The 25,824-nt window shown below is 38.0% G+C and overlaps 1 protein-coding gene across 9 annotated transcripts in view; it reads left to right on the top strand.

Annotated features, from left to right (window-relative positions):
* The window catches only part of MBNL2 (muscleblind like splicing regulator 2), a 167,572-nt gene that overhangs the window by 102,298 nt on the left and 39,450 nt on the right, over positions 1 to 25,824 (top strand). For all 9 annotated transcript variants that reach the window (XM_037800522.1, XM_037800517.1, XM_037800519.1 and 6 more), the window contains exons 3-5: positions 14,100 to 14,264; positions 22,386 to 22,586; positions 25,344 to 25,607. In XM_037800522.1, the coding sequence (XP_037656450.1) occupies positions 14,100 to 14,264; positions 22,386 to 22,586; positions 25,344 to 25,607 (630 nt within the window). The remainder of the gene's footprint in view (positions 1 to 14,099; positions 14,265 to 22,385; positions 22,587 to 25,343; positions 25,608 to 25,824) is intronic.

Genomic DNA, 25,824 nt, shown 5'->3' with positions numbered 1-25,824 from the left:
GTACTTTCGATTGTTTACAGTACCATTACATAGTTGTACATTCATCACCTAAATCAATCCCTGACACCTTCATTAGCACACACACAAAAATAACAAGAATAATAATTAGAGTGAAAAAGAGCAATTGAAGTAAAAAAGAACACTGGGTACCTTTGTCTGTTTGTTTCCTTCCCGTACTTTTCTACACATCCATCCATAAACTAGACAAAGTGGAGTGTGGTCCTTATGGCTTTCCCAATCCCATTGTCACCCCTCATAAGCTACATTTTTATACAACTGTCTTCGAGATTCATGGGTTCTGGGTTGTAGTTTGATAGTTTCAGGTATCCACCACCAGCTACCCCAATTCTTTAGAACCTAAAAAGGGTTGTCTAAAGTGTGCGTAAGAGTGCCCACCAGAGTGACCTCTCGGCTCGTTTTGGAATCTCTCTGCTACTGAAGCTTATTTCATTTCCTTTCACATCCCCCTTTTGGTCAAGAAGATGTTCTCCGTCCCACGATGCCGGGTCTACATTCCTCCCCGGGAGTCATATTCCAGGTTGCCAGGGAGATTCACTCCCCTGGGTGTCTGATCCCACGTAGGGGGGAGGGCAGTGATTTCACCTTTCAAGTTGGCTTAGCCAGAGAGAGAGGGCCACATCTGAGCAACAAAGAGGCATTCAGGAGGAGACTCTTAGGCACAAATATAGGGAGGCCTAGCCTCTCCTTTGCAGCAACCGTCTTCCCAAGGGTAAAATTTATGGTAGAGGGCTCAACCCATCAAACCACCAGTCCCCTATGTCTGTGGTCATGTTAGCAACCATGGAGGTGGGGTAGGTGAATACCCCTGCATTCTCCACAGGCTCCTCAAGGGGGCACTACATCTTTTTTTTTTTTCCTTGTTTTTCTATTTTTTTTTTTTTAACATTCCCTTCTTTTTTAAATCAACTGTATGAAAAAAAAAGTTAAAAAGAAAACAAACATACAATAAAAGAACATTTCAAAGAGACCATAACAAGGGAGTAAGAAAAACACAACTAACCTAAGATAACTGCTTAACTTCCAACATGTTCCTACTTTACCCCAAGAAAGTTACATAATATAGCAACATTTCTGTGAACTTGTTCCTACTATATCCATCAGAAATTAACAGACCATAGTCATTTCTGGGCATCCCCAGAACGTTAAATAGCTTATCTGTTCTTCTTGGATTATTGTTCCCCCTTCCTTAATTGCTCTCTACTGCTAGTTCCCCTACATTCTACATTATAAGCCATTTGTTTTACATTTTTCAAAGTTCACATTAGTGGTAGCATATAATATTTCTCTTTTTGTGCCTGGCTTATTTCGCTCAGCATTATGTCTTCAAGGTTCATCCATGTTGTCATATGTTTCACGAGATCGTTCCTTCTTACTGCCGCGTAGTATTCCATCGTGTGTATATACCACACTTTATTTATCCACTCATCTGTTGAAGGACATTTGGGTTGTTTCCATCTCTTGGCAATTGTGAATAATGCTGCTATGAACATTGGCGTGCAGATATCTGTTCGTGTCACTGCTTTCTGATCTTCCGGGTATATACCGAGAAGTGCAATCGCTGGATCGAATGGTAGCTTTACATCTAGTTTTCTAAGGAACTGCCAGACTGACTTCCAGAGTGGCTGAACCATTATACAGTCCCACCAACAATGAATAAGAGTTCCAATTTCTCCACATCCCCTCCAGCATTTGTAGTTTCCTGTTTGTTTAATGGCAGCCATTCTAACCGGTGTTAGATGGTATCTCATTGTGGTCTTAATTTGCATCTCTCTAATTGCTAGTGAAGCTGAACATTTTTTCATGTGTTTCTTGGCCATTTGTATTTCCTCTTCAGAGAACTGTCTTTTCATATCTTTTGCCCATTTTATAATTGGGCCGACTGTACTATTGTCACTGAGTTGTAGGATTTCTTTGTATATGCAAGATATCAGTCTTTTGTCAGATACATGGTTTCCAAAAATTTTTTCCCATTGAGTTGGCTGCCTCTTTACCTTTTTGAGAAATTCCTTTGAGGTGCAGAAACTTCTAAGCTTGAGGAGTTCCCATTTATCTATTTTCTCTTTTGTTGCTTGTGCTTTGGGTGTAAAGTCTAGGAAGTGGCCACCTAATACAAGGTCTTGAAGATGTTTTCCTACATTATCTTCTAGGAGTTTTATGGTACTTTCTTTTATATTGAGATCTTTGGTCCATTTTGAGTTAATTTTTGTGTAGGGGGTGAGGTAGGGGTCCTCTTTCATTCTTTTGGATATGGATATCCAACTCTCCCAGCCCCATTTGTTGAAAAGACCATTATGACTCAGTTCAGTGACTTTGGGGGCCTTATCAAAGATCAGTCGGCCATAGATCTGAGGGTCTATCTCTGAATTCTCAATTCGATTCCATTGATCTATATGTCTATCTTTGTGCCAGTACCATGCTGTTTTGGCAACTGTGGCTTTATAATAAGCTTCAAAGTCAGGGAGTGTAAGTCCTCCCACTTCGTTTTTCTTTTTTAGAGTGTCTTTAGCAATTCGAGGCATCTTCCCTTTCCAAATAAATTTGATAACTAGCTTTTCCAAGTCTGCAAAGTAGGTTGTTGGAATTTTGATTGGGATTGCATTGAATCTGTAGATGAGTTTGGGTAGAATTGACATCTTAATGACATTTAGTCTTCCTATCCATGAACATGGAATATTTTTCCATCTTTTAAGGTCCCCTTCTATTTCTTTTAGTAGAGTTATGTAGTTTTCTTTGTATAGGTCTTTTACATCTTTGGTTAAGTTTATTCCTAGGTACTTGATTTTTTTAGTTGCTATTGAAAATGGTATCTTTTTCTTGAGTGTCTCTTCAGTTTGTTCATTTCTAGCATATAGAAACATTACTGACTTATGTGCATTAATCTTGTATCCCGCTACTTTGCTAAATTTGTTTATTAGCTCTAGTAGGTGTATCGTTGATTTCTCAGGGTTCTCTAGATATAAGATCATATCATCTGCAAATAATGACAGTTTTACTTCTTCTTTTCCAATTTGTATGCCTTTTATTTCTTTGTCTTGCCGGATTGCCCTGGCTAGCACTTCCAGCACAATGTTGAATAACAGTGGTGACAGCGGGCATCCTTGTCTTGTTCCTGATCTTAGAGGGAAGGCTTTCAGTCTCTCACCATTGAGTACTATGCTGGCTGTGGGTTTTTCATATATGCTCTTTATCATGTTGAGGAAGTTTCCTTCAATTCCTACCTTTTGAAGTGTTTTTATCAAAAAGGGATGTTGGATTTTGTCAAATGCTTTTTCAGCATCTATTGAGATGATCAATTGATTTTTCCCTTTCGAGTATTTAATGTGTTGTAATACGTTGATTGATTTTCTTATGTTGAACCATCCTTGCATGCCTGGAATGAACCCCACTTGGTCATGGTGTATGATTTTTTTAATGTGTCTTTGGATTCGATTTGCAAGTATTTTGTTGAGGATTTTTGCATCTATATTCATTAGGGAGATTGGCCGGTAGTTTTCCTTTTTTGTAGCATCTTTGCCTGGTTTTGGTATTAGATTGATGTTAGCTTCATAAAATGAGTTAGGTAGTGTTCCATTTTTTTCAATGTTTTGAAAGAGTTTGAGTAAGATTGGTGTCAGTTCTTTCTGGAAAGTTTGGTAGAATTCCCCTGTGAAGCCATCTGGCCCTGGGCATTTATTTGTTGGAAGATTTTTGATGACTGATTGGATCTCTTTGCTTGTGATGGGTTGGTTGAGGTCTTCTATTTCTTCTCTGGTCAGTCTAGGTTGTTCATATGTTTCCAGGAAATTGTCCATTTCCTCTACATTATCCAGTTTGTTGCCATACAGTTGTTCATAGTATCCTCTTATAATTTTTTAAATTTCTTCAGGATCTGCAGTTATGTCACCTTTTTCATTCATTATTTTGTTTATATGGGTCTTCTCTCTTTTTGATTTTGTCAGTCTAGGTAGGGGCTTGTCAGTCTTGTTGATCTTCTCAAAGAACCAACTTTTGGTGATATTTATCCTCTCTATTGTTTTTTTGTTCTCTATGTCATTTATTTCTGCTTTAATCCTTGTTATTTCTTTTCTTGTACTTGGTTTAGGATTGGTTTGCTGTTCATTTTCTAGCTTCTTCAGTTGATCCATTAGTTCTTTGATTTTGGCTCTTTCTTCCTTTTTAATATATGCGTTTAGTGCTATAAATTTCCCCCTTAGCACTGCTTTTGCTGCATCCCATAGGTTTTGGTATGTTGTGTTCTCATTTTCATTCGTCTCTATATATTTAGCAATTTCTCTTGCTATTTCTTCTTTAACCCACTGATTGTTTAGGAGTGTGTTGTTTAACCTCCAGGTATTTGTGAATTTTCTAAGTCTCTGATGGTTATTGACTTCTAATTGTATTCCATTGTGGTCAGAGAATGTGCTTTGAATAATTTCAATCTTTTTAAATTTATTGAGGCTTGTTTTATGTCCCAGCATATGATCTATTCTGGAGAAAGTTCCGTGAGCACTAGAAAAGTATGTGTATCCTGGTGATTTGGGATGTAATGTCCTGTAGATGTCTGTTAAATCTAATTCATTTATCAGATTGTTTAGGTTTTCAATTTCCTTATTGGTCTTCTGTCTGGTTGATCTATCTATAGGAGAGAGTGATGTGTTGAAGTCTCCCACAATTATTGTGGAAACATCAATTGCTTCCTTTAGTTTTGCCAGTGTTTCTCTCATGTATTTTGTGGCACCTTGATTGGGTGCATAGACATTTACGATTGTTATTTCTTCTTGCTGAATTGCCCCTTTTATTAGTATGTAGTGGCCTTCTTTGTCTCTCAAAACATCCCTGCATTTGAAGTCTATTTTATCTGAGATTAATATTGCTACACCTGCTTTCTTTTGGCTGTGGCTTGCATGAAATATTTTTTTCCATCCTTTCACTTTCAGTTTCTTTGTGTCCCTGTGTCTAAGATGAGTCTCTTGTATGCAACATATTGATGGTTCATTTTTTTTGATCCATTCTGCGAATCTATATCTTTTAATTGGGGAGTTTAATCCATTTACATTCAACGTTAAAACCGTGAAGGCATTTCTTGAATCGGCCATCTTATCCTTTGGATTATGTTTGCCATATTTTTCCCTCTCTCTATTAATATCCTTTATTGTACCCATATCGAATCTCTTTAGTACTGAACCTTTCTCCAGGTCTCTCTGTCCTGTCTTTGTTTCTCTGTCTGTAGGGCTCCCTTTAGTATCTCCAGTAGGGCAGGTCTCTTGTTAGCAAATTCTCTCAGCATTTCTTTGTCTGTGAAAAATTTAAGCTCTCCCTCAAATTTGAAGGAGAGCTTTGCTGGATAAAGTATTCTTGGCTGGAAATTCCTCTCACTCAGAATTTTAAATATATCGTGCCACTGCCTTCTAGCCTCCATGGTGGCTGCTGAGTAGTCACTACTTAGTCTTATGCTGTTTCCTTTGTATGTGGTGAATTGCTTTTCTCTTGCTGCTTTCAGAACTTGCTCCTTCTCTTCTATGTTTGACAGTGTGATCAGTATATGTCTCAGAGTGGGTTTTTTTGGATTTATTCTATTTGGAGTTCGCTGAGCATTTATGATTTGTGTATTTATGTTTTTTAGAAGATTTGGGAAGTTTTCCCCAACAATTTCTTTGAATACTCTTCCTAGACCTTTACCCTTTTCTTCCCCTTCTGGGACACCAATGAGTCTTATATTCGGACGTTTCATATTATCTATCATATCCCTGAGGTCCATTTCGAGTTTTTCAATTTTTTTCCCCATTCTTTCTTTTATGCTTTCATTTTCCATTCTGTCATCTTCCAGGTCACTGATTCGTTGTTCAACTTCCTCTAGTCTTGTACTATGAGTGTCCAGAATCTTTTTAATTTGGTCAACAGTTTCTTTAATTTCCATAAGATCATCCATTTTTTTATTTAGTCTTGCAATGTCTTCTTTATGCTCTTCTAGGGTCTTCTTGATTTCCTTCATATCCCGTACTATGGTCTCATTGTTCATCTTTAGTTCTTTGAGTAGCTGCTCTAGGTGCTGTGTCTCTTCTCGTCTTTTGATTTGGGTGCTTGGGCTTGGGTTATCCATATCGTCTGGTTTTTTCATATGCTTTATAATTTTCTGTTGTTTTTGGCCTCGTGGCATTTGCTGAACTTGATAGGGTTCTTTTAGGGTTTGTAGACCAGTTGAAGTCCTTATCTCTAATTTATCAGATCTACAGCTTCGTGGAGTACACTTTCTCTAACTAACCAGCAGGTGGCGTCCACGAGCCACCTGTTCTCCACAAGCCAGATCTCCCCTGCTTAGCCTTTTTGGTGAGTGGGGGAGTGAGTCTTGTGGGGCCCCTATTGGTTGTACCAAGCTTGCGTGTGTAGTTGGTGTTGCCTGCCCTGTATGTGGGGCGTGTTTCTGGGCAGTCGGGGAGGGGGGGTGGCCCTAACAATCAAATCTCCCTGATGATCCTAGAGTTTTAAAGCTGCTGCAATAGTCTAATCCTTCAGTTCAGTCCTGCCACAGTTTGTCTCTGCCACTGACCCACAAGTCTTTGGTATTGGCGTATGGCTCCTGAGACTTTCAAGTGGGCCCCTCTTCCAGGCTGTGTACCCCGGGTCCTCTGTTGAGGGATGACTGTGCTATGTCACAGGTGAGTGCCGTCCCCCCAGGGCAGTTCTGGGCTGCTGGGCTGTGTTGGGAGGCTCCCAGTCTGCTCAAATGATGGCTGAATGGGGCTCTGTTAATTCACACTGTTCCCCCTTCCCAGCTCTGGGACATTCAGCTGAGGTTGCAGGGAAGGCTAATGTCCACGCCCAGTTTTGTGGTGTGTGCCTGTTATTTGAAGCACTTCCGTCACACTGGGTTGTCTGGGGCAGCTCTGGGCTATGGGGCTGGCGATGGGCAGGAGTGTTTCCTGTCCACCAGGATGGTGGCTGTGAGCGGACACCCCCCTTTTCTTGGGAAGTTGTGTTGTTTAGTGAATTTTCTCAGCCACTGGATTATTGCCTTTTGTCTCAGAGCTCTCTTAGTTCTGCTCTTGACTTGACGTGCCCAAATTGCAATTCTTTGAAGCTTTCTGTATTGGGCTTCTTAGAGTAATTGTTTTAGAAAAAGAAAAAAGGATTAAAAAAAAAAAAAAAAAAAAGGGCCCTCCTCAGAGATCTAATGGGTTATTTAAATGCTAATAGACAAAGCAACCAGGGCCATTAAGGAAGGTCCACAGGGCAGAGAGATCAGCTTTTCTTCGGGATTTGCATATGCGCCTCAAGGCCTGAGCTCCGCCCTTCCCCTTTCTGTGTTCACCAGAACTCCAAAAATCCTCTGCTTTTATTTTGGAGTTTTTCCTGTTATTTATTTATTTTTTTTTCTATGCCTGTCTCCTCTCTGCTGGGCTGGCAGCTCTCAGATTCTCTGGTGTCTGGTCTCAGTCTATCTATGGTTGGAGTATGGATCAGTAGAATGAGTTTCCGAGAAGGGCTACCAGTGCAGTTCTCCCTTCTCCTTCCTGGAGCTGGCAGCCCCTCCTCCCACGGGATTGAGCCTGGCAGGGAGGGGCGCAGGTCCCCTGGCCGCAAAAACTTACAGATTTCGCTGATCTCAGCAGTTCGACATTTTCATGAGTGTTGTATGAAGTATGCCCAAAGACAGATTGCTCTGTGGTGTCCAGTCCACGCAGTTCCTGGCTTTTTACCTACTTTCCTGGAGGAGTAACTAAAACTTACAGCTCACCAGTCTGCCATCTTGCCCCGCCTCCTGTGTGTGGAATGTTGATGAGTCCTCCCTTTACTTTTATTGGCACATATCCTTCCATAAAATGTACTGGAAGAGAAGAAGGATGTTCAGATAAAATGTTAAACCCAGCCTTTGCCTAAAACCTGACTTAGACCTATCAAAACAAAGAACCAAAATAAATCATCTCACTCAAATCAAAGCCTTTATTCTCACTTTCAGAAACCATGAGAGATTTGAAACTGTAGGGAAACTGAGGCTGTGAACATGATACAACCAGCCAGCTTATTCACATTAGAAAATATCTTCTTAACAACTTACATGTCAGATGGACAAAAATAGTGGTCTCTTTGATTGAACTTTCCTCTTTCAAGCTGTGTACACAGTAGGTACTTAAATCCTGATGGACTTCATTGATTTTGACTTAATTTGCCCCTTGTGCCTATGCTCCTCATGCACACTTACATAGATTTCCCACAATTCTCAGTACACATCTGGACCCTTGCCAGTATGCGTCTCTCATGTCATCTTTTGCTGTAACTGTTGGCTTATGTAGCCTTCCCCTCTTACCAGACTAGGAACATTCAAGGAGAAAACAGACATGGAATAGACAATGTATAGCAATTTACAATATTTTCCAAGCAACTTCTGCTGTTTCATAGTCTCTCACAATCATCTGAAGGAGCTGGGATGTGGGAATATGGTCACTCCCACTTGACAGATGAGAAAATTGAGGCAATGACTCATAAATTATTTGTAAAAGTTCACATAACTATTTGTGATGAAGCCACAGCCAGAATCCCAGGACTTTCCCACTATAATACAAAGCTGCTTCAAACTCTAGATTAGTCATACCATGTTGTTCAGCCCTGGCAAGTTTCAGCAGAGGAACTATCAAAGAAAAATAGATCTGAGGCTCTTTTGAAGAGGGAAATGGCCAAAGTTGGCACTGATGGTGAGAACAAGAATACCAAAGTGTTAAAGAGCTTGGTAGACAGGTCAGAGAGAAGTATACAGAGTGCTTACTATGTGCCAGGAACTGTTCTAAACACTTTATGAGCATTGACTCTTTTAACCCTTACCCAAAGCCTATGATGTAGGGACTATTCTTATCCCCATTTTACAGATGTGGCAACTGGAGGCACAGTGAAGTTGTGTAACTTGCCTAAGGTCCCATGGCAAGAACAGCAGAGCTGACCTTCAGCACAAGTCATCTGGTCCCAGCGACTGGTGGTTTAATCACTAGTTTAGACGGCTTCTTTGGGAGATGTTCTGAGACAGAAAAGACTTCAGCAATGTAATTCCAGGGCGAGAGTATCTGTCATGACATTGGGATTTCACTGAGCTGGAAGGCTAGGAATCTGAGTGGCTCTTCCATGGCTTTCTCATGGCCAGCTCTGAGGTCTAAAGCTAGCTTCTGGACTCAAAGTGTCCCTGAAGGCCAATTTCAGAGCGCATACCATCTGCCCTCGGACATTAGAGTCGGCACTTGCCATTCCACAGCTTGGTCTGTTCGCTTGAAAACATCATCACATGCTGAAAGCAAAGCAGTGAGTGGCCAAGACAGAAGCAAAAGACACAGGTTGACACTCTTAATGGCAGAATTCAGTCTATCAGGGAGTGACCCTGAACCATGACCTGAATTGTTTTCCCCGGAAAGGGCCTTTTCAGAGCCTGCTGATCAATGACTTGGCCCACGCAAAGACACAATTCAGATTATTCCTAAGTAATATATACAACAGAGGCCTATTACGTGTTCTGAATTTTAGATCATATAAAATCCATTGTGTTAACCATGGAAAACTAATGGGATATAGTTGTCTGTTAGCTATTCCTATGGGCAGAACTCCTATTGTTAATTCCTTTAACAATCTCCTAATTAAACTGTTTTCTTTTTTGCTTCCATATTTTAATTGGCTTTTTCAATTAGGAGCAAACTAGAAAAAGATTCTAAAAATTACTTGTTTTAAGATAAGCAATTAGAAAATCTCATTTTCCAATTATGCTTTTTCTTTCTCATACCGACCTGATTCCGAAATCTTTTCTTAGCAGAAGCTGCATTTATTCTATGCCACGCCATGTAATTTAATGACCATGTAATTCCAGTAGCTCTGATCTGTTGTTCTGCCAAGTGCATTTTACTGTTATTTAGCATCTTTTTTTGTCCTGTTGAGAATCAACACTTGTACTCTGTATTAGAAACTTCCATGGTTGCTTACTTTAATAAACTTAATTTATCTTGAAATTCTAAATTGATTCTAACAATCCTCCTTAATCTAAATATTCCTGAAGTGGAGATTATTTTTGGAGGTAGAATAAACTGCTCAAATCCTATCTAGACTCTATCAGAATTCTATTGTTGTTTTTAAAACAAGTGGTCTCCAAACAATACAAACTGTAATAAAATTAGAAATATGAAATCTAACAATCAGGGTAAGGTTTACATGTAGCATTAAAGCATAAATCTGATGGTGTGGGTCCATGTGACTGGCCATAGCTTGGGCTCCTATTTTCCAGATTTTTAAGACTTCTGCACAGGACTGTGGAATGTGCTCTCCCATCTCCAAGGGTGGACACTGTGCCAGGCCCTTTACCTGGCGGCTGGACCCTACTTCCCTTATCTCTCCGGAGACAGTGTGTAACCAAGAACTAAAAGGGAGGAAGAGTAAAAAGAAAAAGGAAAACCAACCCTACCAGCCACCAAGAAGATTTATTCAAGGCATTTTATTCCACATTTCTTGGACTAATCAGGAGATACTATTTTTAACACTTCTGTTTTGTTTCACATTGGTATATAAAAATGCTTTAGTTTTTTGCACCCTGCCCTCTCTCGTTCAGTTATGACAACTTGCTTTACTAATCAACAGTTTTTGTGCAATGAGGTGTATCCTAACAAATCTTATGCCTTAACATACAGCTTCCATACAAATTGTTGACTATGTCAAATAGCTCATTATGTTTTGACAGTGCCTTTTCCCTTAGGAATTTATAATCCTATAGAATCCCTTACTAAAATTCTGTTACCTACAGTCTCCAAGTTTTTAATTAGTATCCCTCATATATACATGGTACATGATTCAAAATATTAATACAAAATTGCATTATGGTTCAGTGCTACCTTTTAAATATGAGTACTTACAGAAATAACCTGTGAAATTGAAAATAATTTTAAATATAAAATATTTGGAAACATAAAATTAAGTAGCTTTTATCATGTTTTGAAGTGACATTGACTCTAGAGGAGACCCAAAGAACCAATCAAAATACTACTAAATCGTAATCCTGCACTTACTTGTAAACAAAATATTCAAATTATTTTCTATTTTTGGTAATTACAATAGCTGTTGAGGGCCTACTATGTGCCAGGCATTTTTATAAACCTGTGCATGTATTAGCTCATTTAATCTCACAACAGCCTTAAGAGGAACATACAATAATGATTTTCATTGTACAGAAGAAACTGAAACACAAAAAATTCAAGCAATTCACTTAAAGTTACGCAGCTGGGAAAGGGCAGAACCAGGTTATGACCCCAGGCAGTCTACCTCCAGAATCTGTGTGCTTAACTGCTCCTTTATTCACCACCAGTGTGTAGGCCCAAGTGAATCATCTTTTTCCATTCCCAACCCCTTGTATATATTTTATTATATTTTAAATCTTATTACACAACCTACTATTTTATGAAGGATAAGGCTTGCTTTTATCCTCTCTGGATTTTAATGATTACTAATAAATAGCTTGGGGTGGTAAGGTAATTGAGGCATGCAGACATAGATTTGACAACCAGATCTACTACTTCCCAGTTATATGACCTTGGGAAAGTTCCTTAGTTTTTCTGAGCCCATTTTCTATTTTGTAAAATAGCAATCATTACTGCAGTTGTAAGATGAAAATGAAATAACCATACATAAATTGCCTGGCACATAAGTGATCTATAAATATTCCCTACTTTGTGTGTGTAAGTAAGAATATCAGAAAATTACATTGATTCTCATGAAAAAGAAAGTTCTGTCAAAAAATTACTAATTTGATGCTGTAAATCATGTTCTATTGTCTTAAAATAGTATATATATGCGTATATACACAGAGAGAGTTCTCTAAGAGTCCTCATTGTACTAAGACATAACAGCATTTATAAGAAAACTATCTTTTTTTATGTGCAGCTACAAAAATTATGTTAACAGACTAGTGATCAAATTGACAACTCTATGAGTGAACACAACTTAGCCAAACTAGTAGAAAGTGTGGATGTTTCACTAATTCCATCACCGTTCTGTGGGACTCTGCTTTCCAAAATCCTTCCATTAGATCCATCTGTAAGTTTGTCTATAGGCCCTAAGTGCATTTTGTATATATGAGCCTGTCTGCACATCAGCTTCTAAGTAAAAGTGTTTGTGCCTAAAGAGAGTTTGAACTGAATTAGGTCATAGAGAAACTTGCAGTGGCTTATCCTGTATATAAGAAATACATCATTTTGTTTAATTCTCCCCACTTCTGCTGATAGGGCAGTAGATGTGTTTTGTATTCCATGACCACCCCTCCGTCAGTGGTGATTGGATTGATTTGGGCACTTGACAAGAGGGCAGCCAAACCAGAGCCTGGTTAGACACCTATGTCCTAGGAGCTGGTCCAATCTAACTGCTTTCTTGGAAATTTTATCTTAGCGAACAGAGACTGAAACAATTATCAAGGGTATCAAAAGGGAAGTAAATAAGAGATGCCCAAAGCAAGGTGGTAGGGCTGGAGGGACCCTGGGAAACTACAAAACCATGAGTAAAGGGAAGTTAAGATAAAAAAAACAAAACAAACAAACAAAAAAACCACACACATCAAATTTGCAGAGAGAAGCAGATGGAAAGGGAAAGAGATTCCTACACTGCTTCTATTTAGATTATTTTCTAGTTGCATTTCCAGTTTACCTATATATTCACAATAGACCTTCTGATACTTGACCTAGAATCTCTGTTCTTACATAGGAAGCTGAATGAAACATCCACAAGATACACTTGAGGCCAGGTGCCATGCTGACATGCCCACTGGACCCCAGAGTGTTATAGACTTTTATTAGCAGAGAATGAGGGCCTATTCCTTTTGATGTCCTCAGCACCCACCTCTGTGTCCTCCCTGCAGAGGGTGATGCAATTGCTGATGCTACTAAGAGTGGGACCTCAGGACAGCATCCAACAGATCAGCACCGACCACCAGGACTGAGCACAGGACCATGCCTCCCTTCTCCATGGTGTTGGGGGAAGGCGCACACTCTAGAGAGGGAGCCAGAGCTGCCAAAAGTGCAGCTGATATGAGTAGGAAACAGAGTGAGAACTCCAGATGTTTAGAATTAGGATAACTATAAAAAAATTTGTTTCCACAGATCCACCAAGCTTGCTTTTTAAAATTATTTTATATCTAGTAAACAAACTCATATTCTCTTTTCTTCAATGCAAATGGACTTCTTTAGAGAATGATAATACTCATACTGGTTAGCATAGTTTGCTATTCTTTCTCCGGAAGTTGCATAATTCACACATACACATTATTTTCTCAATTGATAGTTTTGAAAACTTGAGAAATTAGTTATAAACACTACCATTTGCAATTGCTTTTCAAGTCTGGTTTTATACACATCTGTCGCCTAATAAATTTTTTTACCTTTGTCACCTTTAACGTTCAATGTTACTTTAAACATAAGCACTTTTCACTATGTCATATCAAATTTGATGAGCCTGTCATGGGCTCATGGTGGGACTATGGGGCAGCAGCTTTTGTGTAGCAAAGTAATCAGTTGCAAGTGATATCTGAGTTTATGACTGGAAATTTCAGCTACACACATATAACTGAGAAGTGTCCTCTCCTATAGTACCACTGCCTATTCATGAACAATTCAAGGATATCTTCAGCTAATCTGGAATGCACATTTCAAGAAATTCTTGAACATTCAAATTCAAGAAATTCAAGAAATCCACTGCATAATTTGTCACAAAATTAATCATATTTCTGACATTACTCCAGTATGCCATAAACCAGTGTATAGCAAGTTCAAAGACTCTTTTTGATGGGTCACATCAAAGATGCCCATAAGAAGGGTCTGTCTTTACTCTCAGCAGTAATATTTCTTTGGAGTCTATTGTCAGTGTTTAGAATCCAATAAAAACAAAATAAATAAACACTTCATGAAGCTTCTCTGTTCAATAGGTTTGAGGCAACCTCAGCAATTTTGTAATGTTTGATGCACTCCCCCCAAACACACACGTATACACTCATGCACACACTTGGGATTTGTAAACATGCAGCAATTGTGGAATGGTTGACATTGGTGTTGCAAGCTACTCCTAATAGTCTTGAAACCAAAATATTCATTTTACAGGGTCGTTGTTCAAGAGAGAACTGCAAGTACCTTCACCCTCCGACACATTTAAAAACTCAACTAGAAATTAATGGGAGGAACAATTTGATCCAGCAAAAAACTGCAGCAGCAATGCTTGCCCAGCAGATGCAATTTATGTTTCCAGGAACACCACTTCATCCAGTGGTGAGTACATTTTATCTAATGATAAGCTTCGTGATTAAAGTTTGGTACAGACAATGCCACACTGACCTAAAGTGGCCTTCCTATGTTTTATCATTTGGCTAAAATTAAACAAGTAGCTTTGAAACTAAATAGATGCTAGAAAATAGGCTTGTTTTTTTTTTTTTTTTTTTTTTTTTTAATTTAAATGGAAAATTTTATGTGGAAACAGCAAGGACAATTTCTAATCAATATCTGAGAAATCTGTGCCACTCCAACTCTTTCTCCTTAGAAAACTCCATATTTGAGTTTAGAATGGAAATAGTTGTATATTTTAATTAAAAGTGTGAATTGATAATTTATGTAAAGAGGTTTGATGCCTAAAATGGATTTTGCAACATAGCAGATAGAATATTTAGTTCAATGGCATCGTTTTAGAGATGAGAAACAGAAAAACCAGAGAAGTTAAATGATTTCCCCAATGTCATGCAGCTAATAAATGGTGGAGCTGGAGCTCGAACTCAGCCATTGTGGCCAGGGCACTTTCTCCAGTCAACTGCACTGTTGCGTCTGACAGCAGTCTGAAAGAAGAACGTCAACAGGCAGACAGCGCCAGGAAAATGTGCCTTAGTCAATTAGGCCTCCTGTCTCTCAGGAGCATGCACAGGGTGTGGCAGCTGTGACAATGACCACAAGATTAAATGCCCAAGGGAGTTAAGTATATGAATATGTATTGGGCATCATTTTCTCCATTCTCACAGTTTGAAAGCACCTCCTTAAAAGTCTGGAAATTGTTATAGGAATGAGACTTTGGGATAAAAGAGTATTTGATTTTAATAGGTTTGATTTACATTCATGAATTATTAGTCAAAAATAAGCTAATTTTTTAAAAAACAAACCCAATGATGTGAATAAATTTGTTTTTTTTTAAAGAATACATACACAAAGACTTAAAAATCAGTCTTAATTGTATGAAAAGTTGTATGTTACTCAAAAGCTGCTAAATTAAAATGGATCACTATCAGTGAGTTAAATTTTCTTATTGTGTGTCTGTGAAATGGAGTAGGGAGGGTGGGAGTAGTCCAGAAAGAGGGGAGAAAACTGGGCAGGTTGTTAGCAACTCTGCTTCACCTCAAATTTTCTGTTTAAAGATGGAAGCACAAAGTAGCCAGGAAGCAGCTATGCCCTGAGTAAAAGAAAGGACTGCTGCATGAGGCTCCAAGATAAATACGGTATAATCCTTTAGGGATAGACAGATGCAGGGAAAGTGCAAAGTAAGAGTCAGGCACAGAGAACGATCAGATTGGAGGCAGGAAAAGCTTTCTGGAGGCGGTCCCAAGGAAGCTTCATCCTAAAGGAAGAGTAGGTGTTAGCCTAGATGTAAGGAGGTAACGTGGACAAAGTTCTGAACATATTTAACCAAAAATAGACATTTAAGTGATTCTAGTTGAACTACACGCATGCATAATTTATGAGTCTCCTTAGTGATGCGCACATATAAATTATTTTATTAAATTATCTAAATCTTAAAATAATTTCCTTATACCTATTAATGTTTATAGAAATAAATTTAAAACCAGTAAGGTCAACATAGTAACACTGCATTATGTGTCTCATTCAGTTTTAATCAGACATTTCATACTTATTTAGAATTTATAAGGATTGACCCTGATACTCAATAAAAGCAATGTTAATAATCCCATTCCTGATGTGAATTGTTAGTTAAACTTTTCTTTGAAAGTTATGTTCATGTATTGTCTCAAATACTAATTAGAAATTAATAATCATAATTTCTCTACTAAAAAATATTAAATTTAAATATTATAATAGAGGTTTTTAAATTATAAGAAGTATTAGAACTTTAAAATTTTGAGAGTTTAAAAATCATCAACAACCTTACAAACAAATTAGTTCAGGGTCTCAGAAATGAATTATAGACTTAGTGCAGTGTAAAAGGTAAAAAGTGGCCTTCAAATATACCAAGTCCTAATGCCTGGGACCTGTAAATGTTACCTCATTTAGAAACAGGGTCTTTTCAGGTGTGATTAAGTTGAAGATCTTCAGATGGGAAGATTATCCTGGATTAAATGCAATCATAAGTGTTCTCATAAGAGAAAGGCAGACAGATAGTTGACACAGACAGAAGAAAAGGAAGACAGTGTGATCACAGGGGCAGAGGTTGGAACAGTGCAGCTACAAGCCAAGGAGTGTCAGCAGCCAACAGACACTGGAAGAGGCATGGAATGGAGTCTACCCTAGAGTCTCCAGAGGGAGCATGGCTCTGCCAACATCTTGATTTTGGCTAGGTGAAATGGATTTTGAACTTCTGCCTCCGGAACTGTGAAAGAATAAATATATGTTAAGCAGAACTTACTTAAGACAAATAAATTAATAAACAGAGAGTGGCAGGTACTACTCCATTTTCAGGTCTCCTTCTTAGCTAACGCTTTCTAAACAGCTATGGGCATTTTTTTCACTTCCTCATCTTCCATCCACCCCTCAACTCATTTCACTGAAATCTCTTTGATCAAGGTCACCGATGATCTCCATATTGCCAAACCAATGATGACTTTTTGTCTTTGTGTTACTCGACTTCTTAGCAATATTCAATTAATAGTGAAGACAATGTTTACGTGGCAAGTTCTGACACTTCAAATGGGAACAAATAAAATGTGAAGTTACTAAGTAAATTGTATCTTTGCAATCCAAGTAAAGATGATTTCAAAGGAAAAAAAAATACATGTAATCAATCTCTCCTGTGTGGAACACACCTTCTCTATGACAACTCCTTCCCCCACTGTTTCCTTTACCCATTACACTACTTAACCTGGATGTTATATGCTGAACTTCAGTCCAGAGATGGGTTTCTTTCTCTGTTTACCCTCTCTCCTTTGAATCATCCATTCCTTTGGCTGTAAATCATCTCTAGGCCAAGAGCTGCCAAATATATGTTTCTAGTTCAAACCTCTCCTTTGAGCTGCAGGTTCATATTTCCAGCTTCCTAAGCTTTTAAATATCTCATAGGAACTCAAATTTAGCATGTTTGGAAGCAAATTCTTTATTCCATAACTTTCGCATCTCAGTAAAAGGCACCATAAACCAGCAGTCCCAAACCAAAACTTAGCCAACTCCCTCACCATCTCTTACATCCAATCCATGGGTAAGTTCTGACATATCTGCCTTCAAGTTCATTTACTTTTCTACCCTCTTCCCACCCTTGTCTGAGCAACCATCAACCTTTTTTTTTTCAAAATGTCTTATAAATATCTCTTTCCTGATCTTTCAATTTCCACTCTTGCCCTATTCCAATATATCCAGCATACAGCAACCATAGTAATCTTTCTAAATCACAAATGAGATCGTATCACTCCCCTATTTGAAACTCATTTCACTGGGGACAAATTCTCAACATGTATCTATGACAATGAACTATGATGCCTTCAATGATCCGTTCTCCACCCAAATCACACACTCATCTTGTATCACTCTCCCCATGTCCATTAAGACCAAACCAAACCTTCAGTTCTGTGAACACACACAACTCCTCCTTGTCTCACACTATTGCTCTCACTGGACTCTCCTGCTATGCTACTTTTCACACATTAACTACATCTTATCCACAAGGACTCTAAATCCCCACCCTCCTACTTACCTCCTCTCTCCATCATTCTCTTATCACCGAGTCCTCTTCATTTTCTGCATATCATGGAAACTAATTTTAATTTTAATTTTTTGTTCCTTCCCATTGGAGTTTAAGTTCAACAAATGCACACATTGTGTTCTGGCACCATGCCTGTACTGATGAATATTTATTAAATGAATGAATGAATGAATGAAAAGGCAAGCCATTCTTTCCTCTTACGACTCTTCTTCCTCAAATTCACTGATTAAAAAGTCCACTTTACCTTATTTCCCCTAGCAGTTTTTCTTTCCCCAATTCCTGATAGGATTTAACTGTAAGTCCTCTTTTCCCTTCCTTCCTTGCAAACTGCACCCCCCGCCAATGCACACCCCTTCCCAAACCTTCATCATGTGCATTCAAGATTGGGAATGGGAGTGGGCAGCCATTAGTAGGACAGAGATTTAAGGGCCTCTGCAATCCAGTCCTTATGGAACAAGGGCTTGCACTGAGTATTCTGCCCTACAGAGCTGCTTCTGCTAGTAAAGGAAGGAGGCTTAACAGATGCCATGTTTTAAGTCTTTCCATCTGAGTGCCAAGTACCTACCCTTTGAAGTAGAAGCTTTCTAAATGTGTGAAACTCTTACTCTTTTGTTTTAAAAAGTCAACTGGCTACATTTTAGAGCCATAAAATACCTAAAGCCACTTAGCCATCACCCCCCAGCACTACCCCTTCCTTTCAAAATGCTACAAAATATTGGGGGAGGGGGTACTATCTTTGAACATGGACCCACTTTAATCTGTATGATGCAATGTACTGAAAAAGTAGGATGGAGAGTAGGAAATTGTGGAGGGAAACACAGGAACTTGGAGTGAAAACCAGAGGGAAGAAATAGCAACACCAGCATTTCAGAAGCAATTTTCTTCAAGAATGTTTTCTATGTATTTTGTCCTCCGGCCTCTCTAGCTTTAGGTTAGCGTTGAGAGATGATGAGGACCAAAGGTATCCTGCCTCAGACAGTCTGGCAACAGCATTTCTGCAGAAACTACAGGAATGATTTTCCCAAGCTCTAGTTGGTGTGCTTGTAGGAACAGAGTCACTTAGAGGTGTTACTCTTCTCTTCTCTCGGTTGTTGGCTGAAGACCTAATTCAAGCACCAGGATACAGAGTCAGCCTAGAAACTACCTCAGAAATTTAATTTGAATTCAGGTTCTGAGAACCACTTTTTCAAGGCAGAAGCTTTCCATAGCTGTGCAGAGTAGCCCCACACATCCTATCTGAAGGTCCAGGCTGGTTGTGGAACACACTCCCACACAGACCTCCACCAAGGCTCTATCTATAGGCTCCAAAGGCATATGGGCAACTGATGTTTTTCTTTTCCTTTCCTTTCTTTTTTTTTCTTTTCTGTTTTAAGAAATTACCAACAAAATCTAGTGAGTGCAGAAATAGCCCCAGAATAGGAATCAGGAGTCCTGGGTATTTTGCCTTTTCTCTGCCTTAGCTGCACTGGCCTTGGGTAATCCATTTAGTGTCTCTGCTCTAAATTGCTTTCACTTGTAAGAAAGCTGCAATTCTCACTGCCACATTTGCTTCTCAGGGATACTGAGAAGATTAAAGAAGACAACATGTGTGAGAATGCTTTAAAAAACAGCCAGAACCTTTCACAGATGCAAAGCATTACTGTCCATAATAATAATGCATATTGCACATCTCTGAAAATTACCATAACAGTATTTTTTACTAAGCAACACCAATGAAAAACACCCTATATTTAAAAATTAAAATATCTAATATATCTTCATAAGGCCCTCAAATTTTTAACTTTCAGTTTCACATGACAGAAAATACAATTTTTCAGCCCAAAAGAAGAGGAGATATTTGGGACAATTTCATTCAATTTTATAATTTTATTTATCAATCACTATGCTGATTACATTCCTATTATAAGATCATTTGGTTATTAATAGTTATTAATAAGGAATCTTATTAATACTAATTTTTACACTACCAATGATAGCTGCTATTTATTAAGTTCTTAACTGGCAAGAGACAAAGAGTATCTGTTCAGACTGACCCTTCAAGCTAAAAAGTTTTACTTTCCTTTTGCAAGAGGAAACTTAAGCTTAGAAAGATAATTTCTTGCATTGAATAAAAATTAGTAAGTGGCAGAAAATTGGATTTGAATTCACGTCTCTGTGAGTCTAAAATCTGTGATTTTACCTTTGAATAATATTGCCTATGTGAAGTGTTACGGTCATCATCAATAAAACATACTGTAACATTCATTTTACATCATTAAATTATATTAACAAATAACATTTTTGAAAGCAAATTTTAGATAATTAGAATATATGTGTTGATATTCAAAAAGGTTTTGGGAAATGAGTTTTAAGATTCTGATAGCACATTGATAGTCAAGATACAGCCTGTATTTATTTCATCATATTGACTCTGTCTTCAATTGATCTTCAGGAAAGGAAAGTTTGGAATTTGCTGTCCTAGAAAGTAAAAAATGGAGGTGTTAGGGAGGTTCTTTTCTCTAAATATTGACCTTGATTAATTAGTCTGTGTAGTTAAATTGTATTTCTAATTCAGGGTTTTTTAAAATATATATTTTCATTTATCTGTGGCATTGACCCCAAACTTGGCCACATAGCAGAGTATCTACTACACTTTTTCTTTAAAAAATGTAAATTTCCAAGCCCCCACCTAGACCTATCTAGTTAGAATTTGTGATCTATTTATAAAATTTCCCCCAGGCATTTGCAGATATAGCTGGTCCATGGAATCACTGATCTGTTGTAATTTATGACCTTTCAGAACTGATGTTTTTTAAATTCCTAACATTATATAATCCTTATACCATTTAAATCACTTGGCTTTTTTCAATAGTTCTTAATTATAAAAGCTACAGTATTGAAAGCCACAAACTTCTATAATTATGACTCAAGTGAATAGAAGATGGAAAACATACACATATCAAATTCTGTAGAAAATCCAAGAATAAAAAATTCTGCCATCTATTTCCCATGTTGAGACCTCATGTTGCAGCTTTCTCCCTAGTGAATTTTATGTCTGAGCCATAAAGATCTAAGAGATCCTTATGGGAATGCTGAGGGAACAGCTCTCAAAGACACTTAGAATCAACCCTGCCCTTCCCACCCTTCAGCCACTTCAATGAAGACTTTTCACCCTCTCCAGAATGCCATGCACAAACTTTCAATAATTTACTGTCTTCCAACATAATGATTTGCAAGAGAGATTTTTCTGTTATTGCTATAATGGAAAAGTTTGCCTAATAAACATAGATTATTTTCCCATATGTTAAAAAAAAAAAACCATTAAGAGCCATAATTAGGCAATAAGAATGATACACACAATGTATAAATAGAGAAGCAACTTGACAGAGTCAACAGCATAGTTAAATGTTAGAAAATTGCATTAACATGTGATTGCAAATATCTTCATTAAAATTAAGTAAAATGAAAAAGTATCCCCTAGTTTAAAAAAAAAATCTTAATCCAATTCAGTCTAAAATTAATGCTAAGAAAAATCTTTATTCTAGGATCTTAAATTTTCAATAGCAGTTCTTTGAAGGTAAAACAAAGTTAGTTTGTTCTCTTAAATGTACATTATTTCCTTTCTGAAAGGCAGAACTATCTGGTTTCTATTTACATATCTTTAGGTGGAACTTTTAAAAATAATCAGCCCAACAACCCTCTAGCATATGTCTTCCTATCCTTGGACAAGGAGGATGGTGGTAGAGAAGAAGTTTAACAAGACACCGTATAGTTTTATTGCTGCTATGTTGATTAGGTCACCAAGGAAACGAAACTAACTTTCAATTGCCAGTTGAAAAACTGGCCTATTGAAAAGTTCATGCTCTTCAAACCATTCAGGAAAGCAAGGTTAAATCTAGAGATAACTGGGGTACAGAACAAAATAGTAGGTGTACCTGAAAACTGCATATAAATTTTAGGAATATGCATTCCGGAGACAGAATATGGAAACATTTTGGCAAGTCTGAGCAAAATAAAATCCCAACAAGGCCCACTTTTTTGACAGTCTAAACTTGGTCAACATGAAAGTCAGTCCATCACCAAGGTTATTCTTTATTCCTCTCCCCTTGGGAGACACGCAGAAGAAATTAGAGATTACAAGTCAGTATCCCATAGGTTTCTCTACCTTAGTGTCATAGAATTTAATTGTTTGGAATGATGAGTAATCAAAAAATTATTTTCTTTTCTTGAGAACACTTCCTTAGGAATAATATCTTAATCTGTTGCCTGTAATTAACTTTTTATGATGTTCTTCCATATTTTTATATGGTTGTGGGCATGTAGGATTGCTACAGATTTCATTTTATTAAAAAAATGAAAAAGGAAGGTTTAATGAAGTTTTACAGTTCATTGATTTATGTAACCAACACAAAGTCTTATATACGATGAATAATATACACTTGCTGCTGATTTTTTTTAAGTTTTATTCTAAAGAAATGTTTTCCTATTTTGTCTTCCTTTAACAGCCCACCTTTCCTGTAGGTCCCACAATAGGGACAAATACAGCTATTAGCTTTGCTCCTTACTTAGCACCTGTAACCCCTGGAGTTGGGTTAGTCCCAACAGAAATTCTACCTACCACACCTGTTATTGTTCCTGGAAGTCCACCTGTCACTGTCCCGGGCTCAACTGCGACTCAAAAACTTCTCAGGACTGACAAACTGGAGGTACTTCAATTGTATTTGTGGTTTGGAATGCATTTGTGATAGAAGTGTACTTCTTTGTAAGTGAATCCTTGTGAGATATTAATTCAGTCCAGCAGAACTGCCCTGTATGTGCACACACACATACTCATCTAAAACCACAGCATTCATAATTCTGGGGTTTGAAATTAAGGCCACATATAAAGGAAATTAGTCTGTGGGAAAAGAAGAAGTTTAATATAAATGAAGATCAGTTGTGAAGAAACTGTGTTTAGAGTCAAAATATTTAACAACCAATAAGATGAACATTGAATCAGTCACTATACAGGCCCTGGGGGCCTCCTGCTGTGCCAGGAATTAACCCTTCTTGGATCCTGGAAAAGTCTGGGCATGGGCCAGGCAGGTACCTAGAAGCCAGGGCAACAGGGAACACTCAGAAGTAGGAGCGGGGAGGGTGGAACTATGATTATTTACCATTTCACATGACTGTATTCAAATATTTTAAGAACTAGCATGGCCACTCTAGTAAGTTCTAGAATATTAGCCCTGATTGTGTTGTTAGCAAACAGGGGGAAATCGGATCTTGGGTAAATTTACTTACTGATTAAGATGTTTTATTTAACTTATCTGCAAGATTCTAAAAATCTAAGAAAACAAGTTTACATATTTATAAAGCATAATTATTAAGTTGCGAGTCAAGCCAGCCCTATCATACTTTGTTGAGTAAAGTTTCTTTAATCAGAGCTAGAGAATTCATCCATTTATCTTTATTTCTACCTCACTATGATATTTACTAGAGCCTTTCATAAGGGTATGTAAAGATTATGATAGATTTTTCAAAGAGTTCATTTAACTCCCCTACTGTTTAAAGTTGTTACGTGATTCTATGACATATGTGTGGTTATAATGTATACTGTGCTTTATGGTGGATCATTTAAGAATGTTCTTTCAATAAGCATTTGTTTAAATATTTACTCTATAAAGTTTGAGGGCAATAAAATGTTGCTGTCTCTTGTCCTATAAATGTTTCAGAATTTCAAACTGCAAATATTTTGAAAGATACATATTTTTTCATTCAGCTTCAATCTACAGTATGTTGATTCCAAAATGAAAAGAACGTAAACTGTAAACTCTACTGTTTTGAAAAGTTCTAGCCTATATCTGTGAAAATTGTAGACTTTTCACAAAACTGGTAAAGTGTTTGGGGCTCCACCTGCTGGACCTACTGAGCTTCAGTGTTCAGTACGTGACTGTGTGGGTTAGAGAACAAATTAAATCAGTGGCGTTGGGAACAAATAGTCCTTCCAAACATGCCTGGTAGACAAAGACATATGTAAAAATAATTAACAATGACTTTAACAGAGCAGCTTTCAGTTCATTTCAAACCAGGAATGAAGTCTGTTAAACTGCACTACACACAGAGACCCTTGGTAAAAGCTTAATGGCTTGTCTGCTGTATGATGCAGTCAGACTGAAGTCATTCCCTTTATAGAGGAAGCCTTGCTCAGAATCTATGGGAACAGCTTAGTAATTTTTATTTTATATGTTGTATAAACTAAAGATAGGATGTTAGCTGATATCCAAAGCAGGAGGAAACAGTGAACAGTTTTGTGATTTTTCCTGTTTACGGTTCAAACTCGGCTATTCATCAGTGAAACTATATTTCACAAGTATGTGTGACTTTCCCCAGGCTTGAGTTTCATGTCAGTGACCCTTCATATAACATCACTGATGATCAAGATATGACCCACCACTTAAATATATTGACTTGGAATTGAAGGCTAAAAAATTAATAACATAACTTACTAGTAATTCTCCTCTATTAATGATATTTCTAAATATAAGTACTATACGTTTGTTATTATCTCATGCTATTTATATACAGGGAAGAATTAAGAATACTCTTCGAATTGTAAAGAAATCTTTCTTTACACAGTAAAATCTTGATCTGCTAGAATTCTCAGAGGATGGAAAATTCTAGTTACCTGAGATTTCAGGATAATTTAAGATTAAGGAAAAAGAAAGCACATCTACACTTCCAATCCTATTTTACTTTCCTTCACTCATTTCTTTCCCTTTATCTCTCCCCACATTTTTCTCTTTTTTTCTCTTTCTTTTTTTCACCTCTTTGTGATGTCAAAAATAATATAGTGAGTGACCTTAAATGACAAGTTGTGGTGTTACAAATGTTGTAGTTTTTCTCATTTATGATTATAATCATAAGTTATCTTTGTAGAGTAGGGGAAACCTTGAAGCAACCAAAGAATTCAGATTCACCCCACTCCACTGCCTACTCTTTGAGCAGGGAGGAACAAGTTTGTCATTTTCACTGATTATCTTTGGAATTCAACAGCTATGACCTGGTGACTTGCTCTTATGGTGAAATTATTCCTCCTTTGGCATCAACAATATTGTACTGAATTGTCAGAGTAGGAGATATGGAGGTAAACACACACACACACACACACATGCTACCTAGAGACAGTGGAGGCTTTGTTGTTTTTCTTTATTTTAGCTAAACTGCAGATTTCGGCTTATTTTCTCAACAAAGATTTTCACCCCCAGAAAAGGAAACAAAGCCAAACAAATTCTTTCCTCTAGGATTCTGGTTACTTGGATTCTGGATAATCAAAATTTTATTGTAACTGGCATAAAAGCCACCGTAAATGAAAGAAAAAGCATTTATTCATTTTTTACATAAATGGCTACGGCTGCAGGGGCAAAGGTGCCGGCCTGTCAGGCTTTCTTCTGCATTGTCTGCTCTTCCCCGTGTGTTTTCAGGTATGCAGGGAGTTCCAGCGAGGAAACTGTGCCCGGGGAGAGACCGACTGTCGCTTTGCACACCCTGCAGACAGCACCATGATCGACACAAATGACAACACCGTAACCGTTTGTATGGATTACATAAAGGGGCGTTGCATGAGGGAGAAATGCAAATATTTTCACCCTCCTGCACACTTGCAGGCCAAAATCAAAGCTGCGCAGCACCAAGCCAACCAAGCTGCAGTGGCCGCCCAGGCAGCTGCCGCCGCGGCCACAGTCATGGTAAGTGAGGGCTCGCCGGCCACGCCCCCTGCCACGCGCCTCCCCGCCTCCCCGCCCCCGCCGGGAAGGGGCTGGCTAGAGCTGCTAGGACTTACCTGCTCTTCAAAGCAGTTGGGAAATAACAGAAGGCTGCTATTCCTGCCGCTCTGCTGCCTAAGTTTTGCTGTTGTTTTCCCCTTTTTGTTTTGTTTGTTTTTCTCCTTCTTCACTTCCGCAG

This window comes from Choloepus didactylus, chromosome 12, assembly GCF_015220235.1.
Source record: "Choloepus didactylus isolate mChoDid1 chromosome 12, mChoDid1.pri, whole genome shotgun sequence".
NCBI lineage: Eukaryota > Metazoa > Chordata > Mammalia > Pilosa > Megalonychidae > Choloepus > Choloepus didactylus.
This window is presented reverse-complemented; position numbering and strand designations above follow the sequence as displayed.